Source organism: Crocuta crocuta, unplaced genomic scaffold (genome assembly GCF_008692635.1).
Source record: "Crocuta crocuta isolate KB4526 unplaced genomic scaffold, BGI_CrCroc_1.0 scaffold16, whole genome shotgun sequence".
NCBI classification, from domain to species: domain Eukaryota; kingdom Metazoa; phylum Chordata; class Mammalia; order Carnivora; family Hyaenidae; genus Crocuta; species Crocuta crocuta.
In genome coordinates this window covers 14719724-14742485 of record NW_027531893.1, presented here as the reverse complement: position 1 = coordinate 14742485, position 22762 = coordinate 14719724, and the positions used below count along the sequence as shown (strand labels likewise).

General features: G+C 45.0%; 1 protein-coding gene across 2 annotated transcripts; it reads left to right on the top strand.

Moving 5' to 3' along the window:
• The first annotated feature begins 34 nt into the window (after positions 1 to 34).
• Positions 35 to 20575, top strand: KNOP1 (lysine rich nucleolar protein 1). Of its 2 annotated transcripts, XM_077773339.1 has the most exons (5): positions 35 to 91; positions 3065 to 3987; positions 7384 to 7452; positions 13820 to 13897; positions 16502 to 20575. In XM_077773339.1, the coding sequence occupies exons 2-5, from the start codon at positions 3067 to 3069 to the stop codon at positions 16811 to 16813; spliced, it is 1380 nt and encodes a 459-aa protein (XP_077629465.1). In that variant the 5' UTR covers positions 35 to 91; positions 3065 to 3066; the 3' UTR covers positions 16814 to 20575. The 2 variants fall into 2 exon arrangements, with proteins under 2 accessions (XP_077629465.1, XP_077629466.1); XM_077773340.1 differs by lacking the exon at positions 7384 to 7452 and having other exon boundaries at positions 59 to 91.
• The last annotated feature ends 2187 nt before the right edge of the window (positions 20576 to 22762 follow it).

Here is a 22762-nt window from a genome sequence, read left to right as displayed (position 1 = left end):
GATTCACCGGGGCGAGCCAGGGACCCAAGATTAACTTCCGGGGCGCGGCGGAGCTGGCTTTCACGTGGAGGCGGGGAAGATTGGCTTGAGGGTAAGTGCCGAGGCGCGGAACCGAAGGGGCGGCGCGGGGTCTGGAGACTGGGCTTGGGGTCTTGCGGGGCGAAGTGAAGGAAAAGCGGGCGACTTGCACCCCAAGTCCACACCGCCAACCCCCCCAGACGCATGTGTGCCTTCGCTCTGGCGCCTGAGGCCGCCGCCTCCTGGAAGTTCTCCCGCCTTGGAGCCGGGCCGGGATCGCGCGTAATCCCTCGGCGCGTGTGTGTGCGGGAGCCTTGGCTCGACGGAGCCTTGGAGGGACGGTTCTCGCCTCCCGGCTCCCTTGCTTCCCGCTAGTGAAAGTGCGGTGGATGGGGTGTTGTTTCCATTGTGCAAGCACAGGCTCCGACGCCCTGCGGGCAGGGTTCGAATCTTTTTTGCCACTTGCTGGCTTTAGGACCTAGGACTAATAAATTGAAGTCTCGAAGCTTTAGCAAGTCTTCGCGATGGGGCCTTCCCAGCGGTCCTCACGAGGCTACCGCGAGATTTTAAAAGAACGTTTGGAGAAAGTGCTGGGTTTTTCTGGAAACACACTGTAAGGATAACTCCTCTTCCCTTGCAGTAAATACATCTGGGGTCGCAGGGTTCAAGAGGAGCATCTTCAGTGCTAAAGAGGAGGGAAGTTTAAGGAGATTAAATTGAGCGCAGTCCCCTTTTGGCTTCTTTGTTCTCATCAGATGTCTTGACCATACCCCCTCCTGAGACACTCTTGGTTCTCTTGACTCCACCCTCTCTAGGTCTGTACCTTCTCTTCCTTTGCAGACTCCTCTTCCTCTGTCCTGTTTCCCTAAGGTCTTGTCTTAGGCTCGTTCTATTTGAGGCTTAGTTATCAGCCATATTTCTAAGTTTTTCTTATCTACGTCAGCCCAGTCACCCCTGAGCCTCAGACCCACATATCCGCCTGTTCAGGACAATCTCTATTTGGGTATCTCAAGGCAGCTGTGCAAACCAGACTCTCTGCTGCAGCCCCTAAGCACCCGCCTTCGGTTCCTTTTTCTTAGGGATTAACACCACTACCCTGTAGTTGCCCAACTGGGAAACCTCTGGACTGGAAACTTTGCTGACAACTGATAGGTCAGATTAGATAAACTCCATGGCCCTGACTTCACCACCAGCCTTGCTATTATCACTTGTATCTTCATTATCTCACATCTTTTCCTCCTACACCTGCTTCTTGATAGCAGGTGATTTTAGTTTTTAAAACAATTTAAAAATGTTTATCTACTTTTGAGAGTGAGTGCACAAGGGACAGAGAGAGAGAGGGAGACACAGAATCCGAAGCAGGCTCCACAGAGCCTGATGTAGGGCTTGAACCCACAAACCGTGAAGTCATGACCTGAGCCAAAGTCGGATGCTTAGCCGACTGAGCCACCCAGACGCCCCTGGTGTCTTGTTCATCTCTGTATCTCTGGCATTCATTTAGTCAGTGAGTAATTATTGACATCTGTGTGCCAGGTGCAGAGCTAGGCTCTGGGAATAGAGCAGAAAATAGAACAGGATTGAATGAGAGGGTTCCCTTGACTTTCGAGGTGCTCCTGGTATGAGTTACAAATGAATTCAAGCCATAGCTTAGTCCTGGCCTGGCTCTTTGAAGCTGCTAATGGTGAGTCAGGTCCAGTCTGCACTCCTAGCGTTCTGAGCCTGAGGAGAGCTTCAGGATGGAGAACCTTTTGAACTCTCCCTTCTACTGTCCAAACCTTGGGAGGGAGGGGTATTTTGTTTTTGGATTCCCTGGGTGTCCCCATGTCACCTGGTTCAGGAAGCAGTAGGAACTGGGGTGGTGACGAGTGAGAGAAGTAGGCTAATGGGAGCTAAAGTGTACTTGAGGGCCCCAGCACAGTTGCCTACATGACATTTTCCCAAAAAAGCTGGGCATTGTAGGGTCGCCTGGGTGGCTTAGTTAGGCGTCCAACTTCGGCTTGCGTCATGATCTCACAGTTCGTGAGTTTGAGCCTTGCATCGGGATCTGTGCTGACAGCCTGGAGCCTGCTTCAGATTCTATGTCTCCCCCTTTCTGTCCCTCCTCACTTAATGCTCTGTTTTTTTCTCTCTCTCAAAAATGAATAGACATTTAAAAACAAAAAAAACAGGACATTGTAGGTTGTTCTGTGTCATTTCCAATTGTTAAATATTGGTAATTCGAAAATTTAAAACCAGTGAAGCAGCAGGGTGTGGCCCACAACACCCCTTCTCCCCCTGGCAGCATTTGATTTCATTCAGTCCCTGATGATGAATGGGAAACTGAGGCCCGGATAAGCCAACACTGTGTCAAGAGAGTGTCAGTCACCATTTGAACCCAGGTCTTTCTGTCCTAGCCGTGGCTCTTTCCATATCTTGCTGCTGCTCTTATTAATAGCCGCACGGGAAGGTAATTAGGAGGGTAAGCCACCCAGGGTGCAGGTGGTGGAAGTTAATTTCCACACAGAAAGGAAAAGCTGCTTAGATGAACCATGGTAAGGAGTTAATTGTGCCACAGTTATTGCCTCTGGTGGGAATCGATTGGCGGGAAGAGTTGACCTCAGGATTTCTGTCCCCTTCAGAAATTGTCTGTCTGATTTGACTGCAGTTGTATCCTCCATGGCTGGCACAGGGTAGACAGTCAGTAAATTTGTTGCATGGGTGACTAGCCTCAGAGGTTTGAGAAAGGGGGTTAGAAAAAGGAATCAACAGTGTACCACTTTGCATGGATCACTTCTCCTTTTGAGAAGGAAATGTTATGTCCCCCCATTTTCCAGATTGGGAAATTAATATTCAGAGAGGCTAGGTGACTGGCTTAAGGTGAGGAAGCAGTTTAAATTTGAACTTGAGGCTGTCTGAATTTAAACTCCATTCTGCTGCTTTGATCACATTTTTCCATCCCCTGACATTTCAGATTAGCCACTCAGAAACGTGGCCCTTGGCACTACCTAACTGAATTGTACACAGGGTGATTTGATATGAGGGTAACTTGTACCATTTCTCTTTTCAGGAATGATCACTAAAACCCACAAAGGAGACTTGGGCCTTGGGCTCCCAGAGAAAAAGAAGAAGAAGAAGAAGGTGGTCAAAGAACCAGAGACTCAATACTCAGTTTTAAACAATGACAATTATTTCACTGAGATCTGTCCCACAAAAGCCACATCCCCGTCAAAGAGCGTGGTCCTAGGACAGGCATCTGAGATGCCTTTAGTGAAGAAAAAGAAGAAAAAGAAGGGCCATAGCACCCTCTGTGAGCAGCGCTTAGAACCTGAGACCTCGTTACGTGCTGGACGGACAGAGAAGTTGCCAAGCCCCAGGAAGCAGGCCCTTGGTTCATCTGAGATCCAAGGTGGAGAGAAGAAAAAGAAGAGGAAGTCCTTATGCCCTCCGACCATGCCCCCTGGCTCAAGAGTGAAGACCTCCCCGGATCCCAGACAGGGTGAGGAGGTGACCAGTGTCAGCAAGAAGCCGAAAAAACACAAGAAGGAAAAAAAGGCCCAAGAGGCTGCAGACTTGTCAGCCAAGGACCCTTGGTTCTGTGAGTCTGGGGATCCTCTGTATGCTTCCTCAGGGGAGAAGGATGGAGAGGAGCAGGCAGCCTCAGGGCGGAAACGGAAGCAGGAGAGCCCTACAGAGCATAATTTGAAGATAAAAAAGAAAAAGAAAATCCACCAGAAGGGAGATACCTCCCTAGGGCACCTTGAGCTCTCCAAGTCCATTGAGAGAATCCCTAGGAAAAGAAGTAAGAAGCCAGTCAAAGTTGAGGCTCCAGAATACATCCCAGTAGAACATAACCCCAAGTCCCCTGCAAAAAAGAAAATGAAGGCCAAGAAAAAGGCAGAGCAGCCAGGCATTGAGGAACCAGCTCTGAGGAGGAATAAAAAGAAGAAGGAGAAAGAGAGCAGAGTAGTAGCAGGAGAACCTTGGGAAGAGGTAAGCCTTTCTTCAGAAGCACACTCTGCTTGGGAGAAAACGGGTGGAAGTTGGGAGTGTGTGTGTGCATTCATACACAGGCACTCCCCTTTGTAGCTGCCAGAATCCTGAGTAAACTGACTTCAGCCAGAAAAGGGTATTTGTTGAGATCTGTAACTGGAAAGGTTAAAAGCTATTTAGTTTCAGGTATGGCTGGATCCAGGTGCTCATGCAATATCCTCAATAAAGGTATCCCTTGCTATTGACACTCTACCCAACTTCTTACTATCTTCACTTAGGGTTTGAATAAATTGAGATAAATTTTTCAGATGAATCTCTCCTTTTCTGAACTCTTGCCACTTGCTGTCCTAAATCAGGAACCAAATAGTTTGAGATAACATGGTGTCCTTGACTATCTTAGCTTCTTTTCTGTGCTCAGTATACATGATTTAGAGATCAAATAGGTTTGGATTACAGGAGATGGTCTGTGTGGCTTTCCCCAGCTCTGGGCTTTGTATTTTTTTTCTAGTTGGTTTCAGTCCCAGATAGGCACCTCCCTCCTCCCCCCTCAAGCACGACAGTCTCAGCAGTTCCAGGATTTCATCCTAGTCGTTAGGCTGCCCCCAAAGGAGAATGATAGCCCCCCTGAAACGATGACAGGAAGAGTCTCAGGGCTGCTATCACAGGCCTCAGGTGGATCACGCAAGCTGAAAGCCCTGATCTGAAGCTGGGGGAAGGGTCCTAGGGTACCAGTCCCACCTGAGCCCCACTGTGAGGTCGCGGGAAGACACTGCCTTGGAGGAAAACCCAATCCTAATTACCTGGAGAAAGAGAATAGTCGATGGTCTGGTGAAGACAACAGAGCTCTGCTGTCTCCGTCCTGCCAGGCCTCCTTGAGTCGGGAAGAGAAGGGAGGAGATGAGCCAGAGCCCTTGGGCTCCGCAGGCCCACAGCCTCCCCTGTCTGTGCCAGGACCACAGCTTCACTCTTGTCTTTGGGATGCACGTGTGGATGTGCAGGGGGAAATGAGATGGTACGTGCAGATGTCTGGCCTGTTGGGGTAGCGAAGGCTGATGTTGAACACTTACCGTGTGCCTGTAGTAGACTAACGCTCCCCATGTATTAACCCGTTTAATCCTCACACCCGTCTGGTGAAATGGCTGCTGTGGTTATCCTCATTTAACAGACAAGGAAACAGGGAGGAGTTAAAATACCTCGATCAGGATCATCTACCTGACAGGGTGGACCTGGGCTTTAAACCCAGTCTGGCTGTGGAACTGGAGGTTTCATCCTTTCTCAGAAGCTGCCCTGTAACTTCCCCTAGATGCTAAAGCCATTAGAGCCCAAGAAGTGACTGTCTTCTGTTAGAACAAGCCCTGAGTTCTCTCGCAGTTCTACACCGACCAGCTAGGTAAGCTCAGACCAGCCACTGCCCTGTGGTCCTCAAGTAAGAATGATGGCAAACGTGTGGAGCTTTTACTGAAGGATGGCCGTGGCACTGGAGGGGGCTCAGTTAATACCCACTGAAGGATGAGCCCCCTGGAGCAGGGTCATCAGGAAGTATCTGTGTGCCCTGAACTCAGCTTAGCTGGGGTTGAGGAGAGCAGTGGTGGCTTCCTTTTCAGGGCCTATAAAAGGTACTTCTGGTTTCTGGATTTTTCCCAGTTTTGCCCTAGTCCATTAGACTTATTTCACTGGTCTCTTTCATTCAGAATCTCGGGGCCAAGGGGAACTTCAGAGGCTGGAACCCCAACCGCCATCAGAATCCCTTCTCTCCAGAGTCCAGTGAAAGGTGGTTGGTCCCCTCTCTTTAACATCTCCTGCCAGGAGGCTCTGCTGCCTTGGACAGCCCTCTGAGTCAGGAAATGCACACATCTTCAGGGTCTGGATGGGTGATATGAGTGAACAAAGCCCTCCAGGGATGATCACGTGATGCTGGGTGCCAGGCAGAGCTCACTTAAAGTAAGGATGAGGAAAAGATGGCAGTTGTCATTACCAAAGGACCAGGGGAAGTGGCTGGCCTGAGGTCTCACTTTCAGAGGATCCCATGGGAGCTAAGGTCAGTGAGCCAAGTGTGACACAGGCAAGCCTGCCCAGGCAGGCCTGACAAGGACACCACATGGGAGCAGAGACCTGTGGCGGGTGTTGGCCATGGGTCTTGCAAAGGGGGCAACAGTGCAGAGGCCCTGGAATGAGCAAAGAGACTGGGGTGGCAGGAGCTAGGAGTTTGGGGGACCAAGGGATAGAGGCCATAGAGGCCACAAGAGTCTAGAGTTTTGTGTAAACAAGATGAGATCCTCTGGAGGCTTTTGTGAGTAGTGGGGTGATGTGATCTGATTGAGTTTTAAATATTTACTTTCTTTTTTAAAAAAATTTATTTTTCTAAATTGAGGTATAATTGACATATAACATGGTGTAAGTTTAAGGTGTATCTATAACACGGTCCAGTTGAGTTTTTGTTTTTAAGATTTTATTTAACTTTTTTTAAGTTTATTTATTTTGAGAGAGACAGAGCAAGAATCCCAGCCAGGCTCTGCATTGACATTGTGGAGTGTGACTGAGGGCTTGAACTTAAAAACCACAAGATCATGACCTGAGCTGAAATCAAGAGGAACACTCAACCAACTTCGCCACCCAGGCAACCCTAAGATTATTTTTAAGTAATTTGTATGCCCAATGTGGCGCTCAGACCTACAACCCCTAGGTCAAGAGTCGCAATGCTCTGCTGACTGTGCCAGCCAGGTGCCCCTCCAGTTGAGTTTTTTTTTTTTTTTTAAATGTTTTATTTATTTCTAGGANAACTAAGCCACCCAGGCGCCCCTCCAGTTGAGTTTTTAAAGCTCACCCTAGCTATTGTACATAATGGAGCAGGGTTGGGGTCGAGGTGGGGAAGCAGGAGTTAGAGACTGCTGGGCTGCCCTGGCAGGAGAGAAGGCAGTGACTGGGACTGTGGAGGAGAGAACTGGGTTCGGGTTTGCTGGCGGGGTCCCTTCCCTGCCCACTTCCACCCCAATCAGGGCCCCAAGCCCACCTATCTCCTGCCCAGCCCAATCAGCAGGGACCTTGGCCTCTCTTGGTTTGGTGCCATGGGGGGTAAGATGATGTCTGTAGAAGGAAAGATGCACCAAGCCTGAGTCAGGAGACCCATGTCTTAGCTGTGGGGGTGACTTCATGATGGTCATGTCACCTCTCTGAGCCTTATTTCTTCATATGTCAGATAAGTCAGTGCCATGGTCTTGAGGGGAGAATCAGTGAGAGTCGTGGAAGACAGGGTGTCCGAAGTTCTGTAGGTGGCAGGGGTTGAGGTGGTGCTGTGGTCTTGGGATTTCTCTGGACTATCATGATCTCCCCCTGCTGGGCTTCTGGGGCAGAGGCCATCGTATTCTTGACTCTTCCTCCCTTTGCCCTTTTGTGCAGGAGCCTGACACAGACTTAGAGGTGGTGTTGGAAAAGAAAGGCAACATGGATGAGGCGCACATAGACCAGGTACGGCCCAGGTCGTCATCCCCCTCTCATGTGTGTTGTCACCCGCAAGGCACACATTGGTCTCCTGCCGGGCAACAAGATCCTGGTCCCAGAGGTGTCAGGGAGCCCAAAAGCCACCAGCCAGCTTCTGGCACACCTCAAGTGGCAGGGAACTTGTGGCCTCCCCCATTTGATGCTGGGAGACCCTTTCACTACCATAGCTTTGGCTGAGGGACCATCTGGTCATTTAGAATCCCAGGCTGAGGGTTTCCTTTGTTAAAATTGCTGCTGGAGAGTCGGAAATATGACCCCAGGAACTGCAGCCAGGGCAGGGAACATGTGCTTGGCCAGTCTTGTGCATTGCCACCTCCTGGCCTCAATTCGGGAGTGCTTACAGAAGTTACTCTGTTGTGAATCAGCGTCTGCTTCTGTCGTGCCCGGACCTGTAAGCAGGTGTATCCTATAGTGGAGCATGACTTTCTGGAACTGGGGTATTTGTATGATCCTGGACCAAATGAGGCCTGGCAGGACAGTGTGCTAACAGCAGAGGCTTGGCTTTGGATCATTACTAACTGATCTCACTGACCCTCATATAGGTGGCTGTGAGGACCAGACGTGGTCTGTTTGTGAGGCACTCGGCAGGGGCCTGTCTTATATCTGCTTAAAAAGTGGCAGCCATTACCCTGACCACGTCCTCACGCTTTGTCAGCAAGTAATTGCTGGAGAGAAGCAACAGGGTGTAACGCAGGGATGACCCCCTGATGAAGGGGGTCTTGTGGCCCTTCTACTCCAGGAGAGAAAGAAACCAGCCACTACTGGGAAGTGAGCAGAGTATGTGGGGGCCTATATGATGCTGCAGAATTTCCAAACCCAGCGCCTTTGGGGGTGCTGGGGAACTTTCCCTGGAGGCAGGGGCATCGAAAGTAGGGCCATGCAGATCAGTAAGTTGATGCTGACAGTACCCAGTCCAGGGCCTGGCACAAAGCACAAGCCCCTCAGAAATGGGAACTCCCCAGCCTTTTGCAGGTCATAGTCACACTGCTCCCCTGGGTCAGGACCAACGGTGATGATGACAGAGAGGACAGAGGCAGGGCCCTGACTCTCTGGGCTCTGGGCCCCTTCCCTCAGGTATCCTCCACCACTCAGGATGCAGCAAGTTGCTAGAACTCTGAGAGTCTCCCTGCCCGTGGACTTCATATTGGCGAGGCCCACCAGCAGCCCCTTTGCTACTGATTTGTGCTGACTGGTTACAGTTTTTAAGGAAACTTTTAACCATTATGGATGACAGATTACCTTAATGTAAGCGAAGCTTTCTATTTTACCTCTGCCTTTTTTCCCATAAGTGCTGAAAGTTCACAATGTTAAAACATTGCAACCCGAAAAAAAAAATGCAACCTGAAATCCTACCACCTAATAATGTTCACTGTTAACCCTTTGTTATTCTTCCAGATTTTCTTTTGTAACTACATGTGTTTAATTTTAAAGCACTGTGCAATCATCCTACGTTATGTAGACTGCTCTTTATTATTTAACTGGTGAATTTCATTTTGGCATATGCACATCTGTATCACTTCATATCTGGAGCATGGTTCCACTATAAGAATATGTTTTTTTCTCTCTCATTTTTACAGTTGTTACTTTGTTTTAAGAAAGTAAACTTTCTTAAAGTAAACATTTGAACTTACATAAATGGTCACTTTGTCTCGTAGCCTGTGGCAGATTAAAGGGGAGGAGGAAAGGGCATAAATTGGGGCAAAGTTATACCTGAACCCTTATGAAGGAGGAGGAGACCCTAGAAGCTTTTTTTCCTAATAGAACTACAGTCGACATACCATGTTCTGTTAGTTTTAGGTGTACAGTCTAGTGATTCAACAATTAACATCCTTTATGCTGTGTTCACCACAATAAGTGTAGTTACCATCTGTCACCATACAAAGGTATTACAAGATTACTGACTGTATTCCCTAGGCTGTACTGTGTACATCTCTGTGATTTATTTAAGTATAAGTTGGTACTTCTTAATCTCCTTTATCTATTTCACCCAGCCTCCTATACCCCTCCATTCTGGCAACCACTAGTTGTCTGTTTTTATGGGTCATTTCTGTTTTGTTTTGCTCTTTTTTTTTTTTTAGATTCCACATATAAGTGAAATTATATGATACTTGTCTTTTTTCTCTCAGTTATTTCACTTAGTATAACACCCTGTAGGTCTATCCACATTGTCTCAAACTGGCAAGATTTCATTCTTTTTCATTGTTGAGTGATATTCCACTGTGTGTGTGTGTGCGCGCGCACGCGTGCACACACAAACACCATTACTTTATCCCTTCATCTATCAGTGAACACTTAGAATGCGTCATATCTTGACAGTTGTAAATACTGTTGGGATAAACATAGAAGTGCATATATATTTTCAAATTAGTGTTTTCCTTTTCTTTGGGTAAATACCCAGAAGTGGAATTACTGGCTTATATGGTATTTATATTTTTAATTTTTTGAGGAAATTCCATACTGTTTTTTTTTTTTCTAGTGGTTGCACAAATTTATATTCCCACCAACAGTGCACAAGGGTTTCCTCTTCTCTGCATCCTCACTGACACTTTTTATCTCCAGTCTTTTTGAAACTAGCCATTCTGACCAATGTGACGTGATACCTCATGATTTTGATGTGCATTTTCCTGCTGATTAGTGATGTATGTCTGTTGGCCATTATCAAAATGTTTATTCAGGCCCATTTTCTAATTGATTTTTTTTTTTAAGTTATTTATTTTGAGAGAGCACACCAGTGTGAGCAGGTAAGGGGCAGAGAGAAAGGGAGAGAGAGAATCCCACACAGGTTCCGCGTTGTGAGCACACAGCCCACCTTGGGTCTTGAGCTCATGAACTGCAAGATTATGACCTGACTGAGTCAAATGCTTAACCAGCCACCTAGGTGCCCCATGTATGAGTTCTTCATATATTTTGGATATAAACCCCTTGTTGAATATATTATTTGCGAATAAGTTGATCCTTACAAATAAGTTGGTCCTTGAATAACATGGGTTTGAATTGTGCAAATACGTGAATACACAGATTTTTAGATCCTTCCATACATTTCAGTGCTATAAATGTATGTTTTTCTTTGATTTACTTAATTATAGCTTTAGCTTTATTGTAAGATTACTGTATGTAATGCATATAACACACAATCTGTGTTAATCAGATGTTTATATAACTGGTAAAGCTTCTAGTCAACAGTAGGCTACTAATAGTCAAAAGTTGTATGTGGATTTTCAACTGTGTAGGGGGCCAGCACCCCAAATCCCCGCTTGTTCAAGGGTCACCTGTGTCTTCTCCCACTTAGTAGGTTGCTTTTTCATTTTGTTGATGATTTCCTTTACTGTGCAAAAGCTTTTTAGTTCATTGTAGTCCCAGTTATTTTTGTTTTTATTGCCTTTGCCTAAGGAGACAGATCCAGAAAAATATTACAAAGACTGATAGCCAAGAGTTTATTGCCTTTGTTTTCTTTTAAGAGTTCTGTGGTTTCAGGTCTCACATTTAAGTCTTTAGTCCATTTTGAGTTTATTTTTGTGTATGGTGTGAGAAAGTGGTCCAGTTTCATTCTTTTGCATGTAGCTGTCCAGTTTTCTCAACATCATTTATTGAAGAGACTGTCTTTCCCCATTGTTAGATCCTTGAATCCTTTGTCATAGATTAATTGACCTATAAGTTATTTTTGGCCTCTGTTCTCTTCCATTGATATGTGTCTGTTTTTGTGCCAATACCATACTATTTTGATTACTATTGCTTTGTAGTATAGTTTGATATCTGGGATTGTGGTACCTCCGGCTTTGTTTTTCTCTCTCAGGAGTGCTTTGGCTATTTGGGGTCTTTTTTGGTTCCATATGAATTTTAGGATTGTTTGTTCCAGTTCTATGAAGGATGCTGTTGCTATTTTGATAGGGATTGCATTGAACCTGTAGATTGCTTTGGGTAATGTGGACATTTTAACAATATTAAGTCTTCCAGGGGCGCCTGGGTGGCTTAGTTGGTTAAGCGTCCGACTTTCGCTTAGGTCATGATCTCGTGGTTCGTGGGTTCGAGCCCCGCGTCGGGCTCTGTGTTGACTGCCAGCTCAGAGCCTGGAGCCTGTTTCAGAGTCTGTCATTCCCTCTCTCTCTGACCCTCCCCTGCTCACACTGTCTTTCTCTTTCTCCTAGAAATAAATAAAACATTTAAAAACAAACAAACAAACAAACAAAAAAACCAATATTAAGTCTTCCAGTCCATGAGCATGGTATATCTTTCCATTTATTTATGTCATCTTCGAGTTTCTGTCATTCCTGTCTTAAAATTTTCAGAGTATAGCTCTTTCACTTCCTGAGTTAAATTTATTCCTGTGTGTTTTATTATTTTTGATGCAGATGTAACTGGGAGTGTTTTCTTAATTTTTCTTTTCAGTAGTTAATTTTTAGTGTATAGAAATGGAACAGATCCCTATGTATTTTTATATCCTGCAATTTTTACTGAATTCATTTATTAGTTGAAAGAGTTTTTTAGTGACATCTTTAGGATTTTCTGTATAGAGTATCATGTCATCTGCAAATAGTGACAATTTTATTCCATTCCAATTTGGATCACTTTTGTTTCTTTTTCTTATCTATGGTGGCTGAGACTTCAGTACTATGTTGAATAAAAGTGATGAGAGTAGCTATTCTTGTTTTGTTTCTGATCTTAGAGGAAACACTTTCAGCTTTTCACCACTGAGTGTGATACTAACTATGGATTTTCATATATGGCCTTTATTACGTTGAGGTACATTCCCCCTGTACCCACTTGGTCGACATTTGTTACCATGAATTGATGATGAATTTTGTCAAATACTTTTTCTGCATGTATTGACGTGTATGGTCTTTATTCTTCATTTTGTTAATGTAGTATATATGTGTTGATTGATTTACAGATATTAAGCCATCCTTGCATCCCTGAGATAAATCCTGCTTGATCATGGTGGATGATTCTCTTAATGTATTGTTGAATTCAGTTTGCTAACATTTTGTTGAGGACTTTTGATCTATATTCATCAGGGATATTGGTCCTGGAAGCTTTTATATCAAACAGTGGGATCATTAACATGCTGATGGTGGCCTTGAGCTATGGTAGCAGCATTGTATAAGATGTACCTACTGTGTGCTCGCTTCGGCAACACATTTACTAAGATGTACCTACTGTGTACCAGGCACTCTATTAGGTTCTTAACATTCTGCACCCATCAATTTAATGTGGAGGAGAGGGTTTTCCCACACCAGCAATTCTTGGACATCAGCTAGGTGTCCTACAATTCAACTCAGTTCTGACATAATATATATGGAGATAGTGTCACATCCCACTGGTTAAAGGGCTCAGTCTTCCCAAGCCATTTCCTCCCTTTCCAGCCTGCTATAGGTGGGAGATTCTGATGACCCCCTACTTGGGTTCTGTTAATTTGCTGTAGTTCACAGAACTCAAAGAATCATTTCACTTACTAGACTGTTGATTTATAATAAAAGAAAACAAATCAAGAATAGCCAGATGGTAGTGATATATAGGGCAAGATATGGGGAAATGGCACTAAAATTTCATACCCTTTCCAAACATATGACTCTTACCAAATATCCACATTTTCCACCAACCCAGAACCAATCTCTGAACATCCTGCTCTTTTGTGAGTTTTATGGAGGCTTCATTACATAGGCACAGTTGATTACATCATTGACCATTTGATAATTGATTGAGCCTCCAGCCCCTCTTCCCTCCCTGGAGTTTGTAGGGGGCACTGAAAGTTCCAAGCCCCTTTGGTTCTGGGGTTGGTACACCTGACCCAGCCCCCGTCCTCACTCAGGTACTTTCCTGCATTGTCCTCATTTACACAGCAAAAGACATCTTGATTGCTCTCCTTACTTAGGAAATCCCAAGGAGTTTAGGAGCTCTCTGCAGAAACTAGGATGACCACCAAATATATATATATTATAAACCAAAGCACAATTCTGTTTCTTCCATTTATCCTCCAAAGTAGCTGATATTTCTGTTTGCAGGTAAATAAGTCAAAGTACCTAAAGGTTAAATGACTTACCTAACTGCTAAGATTCAAACTAGCTTCTGCCTCACTCCATTGTTATCTCCAGAAAACAATTCGATCCCCAAAGTTCATTCTTAAAGAATGGCAAAACAAGAATAAATGAGGCCAAGGGATTGTAGCCTTGGGATGCTTAGAAGATACTTTTGACAAATGCCTGCCCCAATTTGCAGCAGAGGAAAGCTGCTGTCCCTCTTGCCACTGTCCTCCTGCCCTATCTCTATGCTCTGTTTTAAGCTCAAAGGAAAACTTCTATGTCCCATTTCCCTCTTTTCTCTGCTCTCCCTTGTTCAGGTGAGGCGAAAGGCCTTGCAAGAAGAGATTGACCGTGAGTCGGGCAAAACAGAAGCTTCTGAACCAAGGAAGTGGACAGTAAGTTCAATGCTTGGACTCTGCTGGGTGGCACACCCCAGCATCCTGACTCCTTCCTCGCCTTGCAGCACGAGGAGCAGAGTGATGGGAGACGAGACCATGGTCCAGGCCCCAGAGGCTGTCCGGGTCTGCCTGTGGGCTCTCTTCACTGCAGAGCTTGTCCTGAGATAATTTCCTTCCTTCTGAAGGGGTGCTTGCCTCCCTCCTAGGGAGCTGGCCAAGCAAGATAGGCATCCTGAACCTGAACCTGGCTCTGGCTCTGGATGGGTGGGGTGTCCTGCACATTAGTCGCTGAGGGCATGTGACCAGCGCTTTCCAGCAGTGGATGGTGACCTCAGAAGGCTTCTTGGACCAGGGTAGGAGGCAGAGGTGAGGGCTTTGTGGCGGCAGGCCTCTCTCAGGACTGCCTTCAAGGTCCAGTTGGAATGGGAGATTCCAAACCTGGCCTGAGGAGACGGGGCAGGAGGGAGTAGGGCGGGAGGACACGAAGTCAGGCTGAAGCAGGATGGGAGGGGCTGTGGACGGGCCACACCAGGCCAGCCTCAGCAGCTGTGGCCGGAAGCTTGTCCAGGGGCTCGAGGGGCAGTGGGAGCTCCTGGAGGGCATGTGGAGGGGAGGTGGGGAGCTGGTTAGAAGGCTTGGCCTGCAGGCCTGAGCGCTGGGGTGGTGGCAGAGGACAAAGAGACAGCTTCACAATCCAACAAGATGTAATAGTTAATTGGATTGGGAAGAGGGAAAAGAAGGATCTAGATGAGAGGGAAGGCTTGCTTTCCTGCCCTATATTAAGCCTTCACAGTTTAATACAGGAAAGGACAATTAATTTGGATCAAAAGACCTGAGTTCTGTTTCTGGCTCTGCCACTTTTTAGTTGTGAGACTCTAGGCAAGCAACTTCTCCTCAGAGTGCATCAGTTTCCACATCTGTAAAATGGAACTTGTACTCTGGCTCAGATCAAAAGACCTGAGCTCCGTTTCTGGCTCTGCCACTTTTTAGTGGTGAGACTCTAGGCAAGCAACTTCCCCTCAGAGTGCCTCAGTTTCCACATCTGTAAAATGGGACTTGTACTCTGGCTCAGTGGGGTATGGAGAGGGGCTTTGGTAGGTGTCTTCCCTCTGGGTATCTCTTCTCCTTTCTCTCCATCCTTTTGAGCTGAGCAGAGCTGATAGAACATCCTCATTGAGTTGAAGAGGGCAAAAAACAGGGCAACGCCATTCAGAGCTAGTGGCCCCAGAGGCTGTATCTAGAAGGACCTGATGGGGATCCTGGGGCACAGGGACTGGCATCTGCTGGGTATACGTTAGGTAGCATTGCCTCCCAGGATCTAGGGACACTAGAGGCATGTGGTGAGGATTTCAGACTTGCTGTGGGCCCCTGTGGGGGGAGCTCCTTCGAGTGGGTCAGCAGCCCTTGCAAGAGCTAGCTCTCCTCAGACCCAGTGCAGGACTGTCAGAGGTGGTTTCTCATTCTAGAAATTGTAGGCCTGGGAAGCTGTAATTATGCCTACATCTGGGCCACAGTGAAGCTGGGAGAATTTGTCTAATTCACAGGGCAAGTGTAGCAACAACTGGTTCTCCGTGTTCTCCCAAAACTGACCTAGAAATAAGTGCTAGGCTGGCATTTGTCGTGCAAGCGGAAAGTTGCCAGGCAGCGTGGAGGTCAGTAGTCAGAGTGGGGTGGGAAGAATGACCAGTTACTGAGGACTTAAAGTATGCCAAGCCTTGGGCTCTAGGTTGCTGGTGTAAAAATCTGTTTTGATCCTTAGCTAAAGCCCTGTGAGAGGTGTATGACACCTCTGTTTTATAGATGAGGACATTGAGGCTTAGAGAGGTCAGGTGATTTGACCAGAGTCAGCCAAGGCAAGCTTGGTCCTTGAGTCTTTGTGCCTTCAAAGTCATAGTTTTCTTGACCTGGGTTTCTTGCCTGTCTCACAGATGTGGGAAGGAAAGGGGTCTTTTCTTCTACAGCTGCTCTGAGGAGCCATCTTTTTCTTGAACGTGGGTGATTCATGTACAGGTGGTAGAGTACTCTGGACGTGAATTGGGACCCCTGAGTTCCTGGACTGGCTCCGCCTCTGGCTTGGCTGTGTGACCCTTTACTCTCTGGGCTTCCACTCTGTTATAAAGTGCAGTGCTCATGGGAAGCGATGTGCGTTTCAGATTGCCACCTGCCTTCCTCCTCTTTACGCCTGACAGAAACCTGAGGGCAGAGTGGCCAGCTGGGAGGTGAGGTGAGATATGCTGTACTCTTTGCCGTGAGTTAGAAGAATGAAGCAGACAGGCAGCTCCGTGTGTAAAGGTGGGCCCTTGTGTTGGCCAGACCTGAGATGGAATTCTAGCAGGGTCATTAATTAGGCTTGTGCCCCCAGTTAGGCTGCAAATCTCAATTTCCTCACCAGTAAAATGGAAATACTAACAATATTCTTTATATGGCTCTTGTTAGAATGAAAAAGACAGTCCATTAATGTGCTTGTGAGCACTGGCCCTGGTAGTTAGCATTTAATCAGCTGGATCCTCCCTGGTGAAGCGGGGGGTGGGGGGGGACGGTGCAGGGACAGGGCTTTGCTTTGGAAACCGGGAAAATGACCACCTTTCTCTTTTAACACAGGGAACTCAGTTTGGCCAGTGGGATACTGCTGGTTTTGAAAACGAGGAACAGAAACTGAAATTTCTCAAACTTATGGGTGGCTTTAAAAACGTGTCCCCCTCATTCAGCCGCCCCCCTAACACAACCGGAAGGCCCAACATGGCTCTCAACAAAAAGGCAGCCGACACCCTGCGGCAGAACCTCCAGCAGGACTATGAGCGGGCCATGAGCTGGAAGCACAGCCGGGGCGCTGGCCTTGGCTTCTCTACCACCCCGGGCAAAATCTTTTATATTGACAGGAATGCTTCCAAGTCCATCAAATTTGAAGATTAAACTCTACTGTCTTGTCTTTCAAAACAGCCAAAATTGCTTTTTTTATTCAGTTGTGCAAATGAAAGCCATCCTACAGTTGTCTCAGAGTCAGACCTCTACAGAGATTAAGGAAAACTGTGCCCATGTCCTTGGATGAACTGGGGTCAGGGAAGTTTGCATTTCAGAAGCCAAGACAATGTGTGAGTGGCTCACACCTACCGTTTTCTGTATGAAGCATTCCATCCCTGCTTGAAGACATCAACGTATATAAATAGCTAAATGTGTTGAGTGCTTAGTATGTACCACGTACATACTAATGTGTTGCCCCTGCATTAATGTATTTAATCTTAATAATTATAAAATAGGTGCTATTATCCCCATCTTACAGATGAGGAAACTGAGGTGCAGGGATGAAGTAATAAAATCGCCCAGGTTCACCCAACCAGTAAGTGCCAAGTGTTGTACTTTTGTGCCCCAAGTCCTCTGTCACTATTCACTACTCTAAATGTCCCCCTTAGGGAACTTCACCAGGAAAAGTCACTGGAGATTGAAATTTCTTTTGATTAAAGAAACCGAAGTTTTATTAGATGTCTAAATCTCAAACAAGAAGTAGAGTTAATGATAAACAGGAAAGAACAAGCTCATTTTCTTTTCCCATCCTGGAGGAGCTGCAGGCAAAGAAGGGTCTGAATTGCCACCAAGCAGATGTGACCGAGCTTCCTCTGCTGTTGGGAAATGTGTTTCTAAACCAATTTTGCCTTTTTAGCTGCCTTTCCATCCTCAGTGCTGAGCTTGGATTTTGTCTTGATGCTTTAACTGAATTCTGAAAAAGGCATTTTAGAGACTGTTAGTCTTCATGAACCAATGACAAATTCCCAGGAGTCCGTTTATTAGATTCTTTGTGACCACAAGGAATAGAATTCTAGGTGACTTATGTGGTGGAGGTCAAATGCCAGGAATTGTGGATGTGTGGGGATGACACAGGAAGTTGCCTTATCATGACTGCCTTTCCATGCCTAGACACTACAGCCAGCCTCACTGAGGTCCAGGTACGATGACCTAAATGATATGACCACTTTCTCTCCATTCCCCTAGCGTTTTGCATCCCAACATACAGTTTCTGAGTGGAACATTTTCACATCACTTGACCTGAACATCTCCTATAGTCATCCCAACTATAGGGATGAACTATAGGTTCAGCAGCCCAACCAAACAACCAGGATATTCTCTCACTTGGCAGGAAGTCCTGATGTAGGGAATTGATGCAGCAACTCAACAAGGAAACATTGTTTTCCTCTCGGCCCCATTCATCCTATTGGCTTCATCAAGCTGGTTGAAGAATGGCTAGACCAATTCTAAGCAGGATATCAAGTCTGTAGAACATTCCATAGGAAGAAGAAAAACCTTATGGCTCAAGGAAACTTCCAGAAGACCTTTTCCCCCAGTGGGTCATATGCCTATTTCTGAGCCAGCCCCTGGCATGTGGAGGAAGATTCACTTCAGGCAAATCAGAAAGGAGGAGTGAAGAGATGATGCTGATGAGACCAACAGGGTCAACTACTGTCTCACCGGGTGGGTAGAGGTGAGGCCTGCCGTGACTAATAAACATTGGCTGGGTCAAGAGTCCCACATTTTTATGCTAGGTATATCTTGGGTGGGCTGCATCACCCAGAATGTGAATTGGGCCTTTGATGGATTCAACTTTGAGAAACATAATGGAAGAGGCCATCTAAATGCCCAGAAGGTAAGGTTCTGCAATTGAGTTAGCTCCTTCAGAGAACCTTGTCGTTTCACAGGGGACTAAGTCTCTCCTGGCCTTGATCAACACTCCAGGGATTTACTCGCTCTACTGTCTGCTTCTCTAATTGTTTTTATCTTGCTGAGAGATCACATTCCAGTTAGGGCCTGCCTTGGTGTATCAGGAAAGATTGTGTGTGGCCATCTCTTGGGTGATTCTGGAGAGTGGCTGATCGATTGTCCACTGTCTTGTCCTCATAGTGATAGTTCTCATTAGGATGTAATGGTCAGACCTTTCCCCTCCTACCATTTAGTATAGTCTGTAATAGGATTTGACTTTCAAACTCCATGTATCCCCATAGCTGAAGAGTTCTACTGGCTCAGGGGAAGGTTTACTATAGGCTGTTCCTAAAGCGGGGTCTAGCCAGAGAAGATTGAACAACCAAGACAGCAAGATGTCCAGTGTCCACAGAATGTACTTTATCTTCCCTCTGCTGCTCCTGCCGGTACAGATCACTGTTTGTCAAGTTAACGGGTCTCTGTCCTGCAGCAGTCTACAGTCCCAAGAGGATTTACTCTCGCAGTGTCCTGGGTTAGCTGGGCTCCTCTCCTTTGCAAATTAAACAACATTGGCTTGTGCCACCTCTGCCCCACCTCTGCCCCACCGCTCCACCGAAACAAGGCGGTTTGGGGACATTTACTCAGAACCAGGGCAGGAGAGAGGGGACATATATAGCACAAGTCAAGGTCTTGGTTGAATATGTAACAGCCCTGTTCTCAAACTTGTTGGCTGTTTGTCCCTCAGGGATTTCTCAGCTGATCAACTTTTTTTTTCCTGACAGGGCCCTTCCCTACTTACAGTTAACCTTATCCAGCTGTCTGTGAAACCTCATGATTCTTACCCACTGTATTCCTTGGGATGATTCCTGCTGTTTCTGCCTTAGCCTAATGGACCCTGCTCTGAGACTCTTTCCGGAACTAGGCCCATCAAAAGTATTTACTAGATAGACAGAGTTCTCTAAAAGAAATTGTGTATTCAACTTCAGTAACTTAGAATTAGGTTTGTGATTGGCAGAATGATGAGTTTCCATTCCCCCCAACATGCCCTTGTCCCCGTCACCAGAACTTGTGAATGTGTTAGGAAACAAAAGGGAGTTTGGGTAGCAGATGGAATTAAGGTTGCTAATCAGGTGACCTTAAAATATCCTGGATTATCTGAGTGAGCCCAGCCTAATCGTAGGGGTCCTTAACTGTAGAAGAGGGAGGCAGAAATGTCAGAGACTTGTGAGAAAAATTAGACAAGTTGTTGCTGGTTTAAGGTGGAGGAGGGGGCCAGGAGCCAAGGAATGCAAGTGGCCTCTAAAAGCTGGAAAAGGCAAGAAAACAGAATCTTCCCCCAGAGTCCAGAAGGAACAAAGCCCTGCTCGCACTTCATTTTGAGGGTAAGCTCCCTGAGACCTATTGGACTTAAGACAAATAGATTTTCAAGGTGATAAAATTGTGTTGTTGTAAGCCACTAAGTTTGTGATAATTTGTTAAAGCAGCAATAGAAAAGTAACCTAGGTCTCATGCAGAACTTTTCCTCATTTAAAAAATCGTATTTCCTAAAATACTTAGAATTTTATTGTTTCATTATCGTTTGTAATGACAGTAGACTTCATCCCCTGTAGGCTATGGTTTTCAGAGTCTGGCTAAGTGATTCAGTAATGGGCTAAGGAAAACCACAAAAGATCACAGAAGATCTAAGCCTTTTCCTGGGACAGGTGTGACAGATGGTTCGGAAGCTCCTTTGGTGTAATGCATATTCAGCCTAATAGGAAAGTCCAAATTCACATCAATACAAGAACATTACATTACTCAGGCTTGGGAACAAATGCTGTCTGATGTGTAACCTCAGAGTAGAAGAAATGACTTAAAGCGGGTAATTTGTGAATTGGCCAGTTGTGTTTCATTTAAATAGTATCATCTAGTAAAAGTGGCATATGAAATAATTTTAATGGAAATAATTTTGTGAAATAAAGATCACTTGATAATATTTCAGCAGTACCACCATGTGTTTTGAATTTATGTTTATTCAGTAAAGGGGAACAAAAGGTATCTCCTGTTCTTTGTTGGAGGCTGTTTTCTCAGGCTGGGGATGGGTCTGAGGAGGAAGTTCACTATTGGCCAGAAAATCCATAGCACATTCTTGGTCCTAAACTGTCCAGTAAAAATGAGTTTAAATATTTTTAATGTTTTTTAATTTATTTTGAGAGGGAGAAGGAGAGCAAGAATCCCAAGCAAGCTCTGTACTATCAGTGCAGAGCCCATTGTGGGGCTGGATCTCATGAGCTGAAATCAAGAGTTGGACGCTCAACTATTATTTTTTTTTAAATTATTTTAATCACTAATACTCAGATTAATTGTGTGAACTCATAATCCTGCATTTCACAGGGTAGAGATGAGCTGTAATTTATGTCTAGTGTATACCTTCTAGAAGTACAAAAGTTGGGGCACCTTAATCCATAATTTGGATAAAATGGATGCATTTTCCTGAGCATAGGCCTCTAGGCTGTGAATCATCACCAGTCAATATTAATGCTTTTAGTGATTCAAAATAAAATGTCAGTGGAAGCTCATCAGTAGTAATAAAGAATCAGATTCCAGATTACAAAAATCTGGTGGTAAAAATGTAGAATCACATGTAGTTTAGAAATACGGCTGCAAAGCAAACCGGGTAATATGTTTGGACAAGTTTCTCTTCTGGATGAAGAGAGTCAGAAGTAATTAAATGAACAGTCATGAACGTAAATGTTCCTTTGGGAGGTTTATTCAGTTACAGTATAGTTTCCACTTAAGCCACAGAGAGAATTATGGATTTGACCTCACTTTCTCCTTTAATCCACCAATGTATTTTTTAAAATTTATTTTTAATTGAAGTATAGTTGACGTACAATATATTAGTTTCATGTGTGCAGTATAGTCATTTGACATTTATATGCGTTAAAAAATGCTCACAAAAAGTGTAATTACCATCTGTTACCATGCAGAGTTATTACAGTATTATTGACTATATTCCCTGTGCTGTACTTACATCACTGTGATTTATTTATTTTATAGCTGGAAGTTTGTACCTCTTAATTTCCTTTGCCTGTTTCACTCTTCTTCCCATTCCCCTCTCCTCTGGCAACTATCATTTTTTCTTTGTATCTGTGAGTCTGTTTCTATTATATAGATTTCACATATAAGTGAAATTACATGGTATTTGTCTTTTTCCGACTTACTTTATTTACCATAATACCATATATATCTATGTTGTTGCAAATGTCAGGATTTCATTTTTTTTTTAAATTATTGCTGAGTAACATTCCTCTTTGTGTCTGTATATATACTGAATCATCTTTATCAGTGGACATGTAGAATGCATCCATATCTTGGCTATTGTAAATAATGGTGGGGTAGGGGTGCCCGGGTGGCTCAGTCGGTTAAGCATCCGACTTTGGCTTGGGTCATGATCTCACGGTTTGTGGGTTTGAGCCCCATGTCAGGCTCTGTGCTGACAGCTCAGAGCCTGGAGCCTGCTTCGGATTCTGTATCTCTCTCTCTGCCCCTCCCCTGCTCACACTCTTTCTCTCTCTGTCTCTCAAAAATGAATAAACATTAAAAAATTTAAAAAATGGTGGGGTCAACATAGGGGTACATAGATCTTTTTGAATCTCTCTTTTTGGTTTTTAGAGAGTAAACTCCCAGAAACGGATCTCGTGGTATTCCTGTTTTTAATTTTTTGAGAAACATCCATACTGTTTTCCATAGTTGCTGTGCCAATTCACATTCCCATCAACAGTGTGTGGAGGTTCCCTTTTCTCCACATCCTTGCCAACACTTGTTATTTCTTATCTTTTTGAGTTAAGTCAATCTGACAGATGTGAGGTGATGTCTCATTGTGATTTTGATTTTCATTTCCTCAGTGATTTGTGATATTGAGCATCTTTTCATGTGTCTGTTGGCCATCTTTCTTTTTTGGGGAACTGTTCTATTCAGGTTTTCTGCCCATTTTTGTATTATTTGAGGGTTTTTGGTGTTAACAAGTTGTATGATTTTTTTAAAAAACATATTTTGGATATTACCCCCTTATTAAATATATCATTTACAAATATCTTCTCCCACCCATAGGTTACCTTTTTGTTTTGCTGATAATTTACCTTTTTTTTTTTTTTTTTTTTTTTTTTTAGGGGAAAAAAAGGAAGAGAGTGG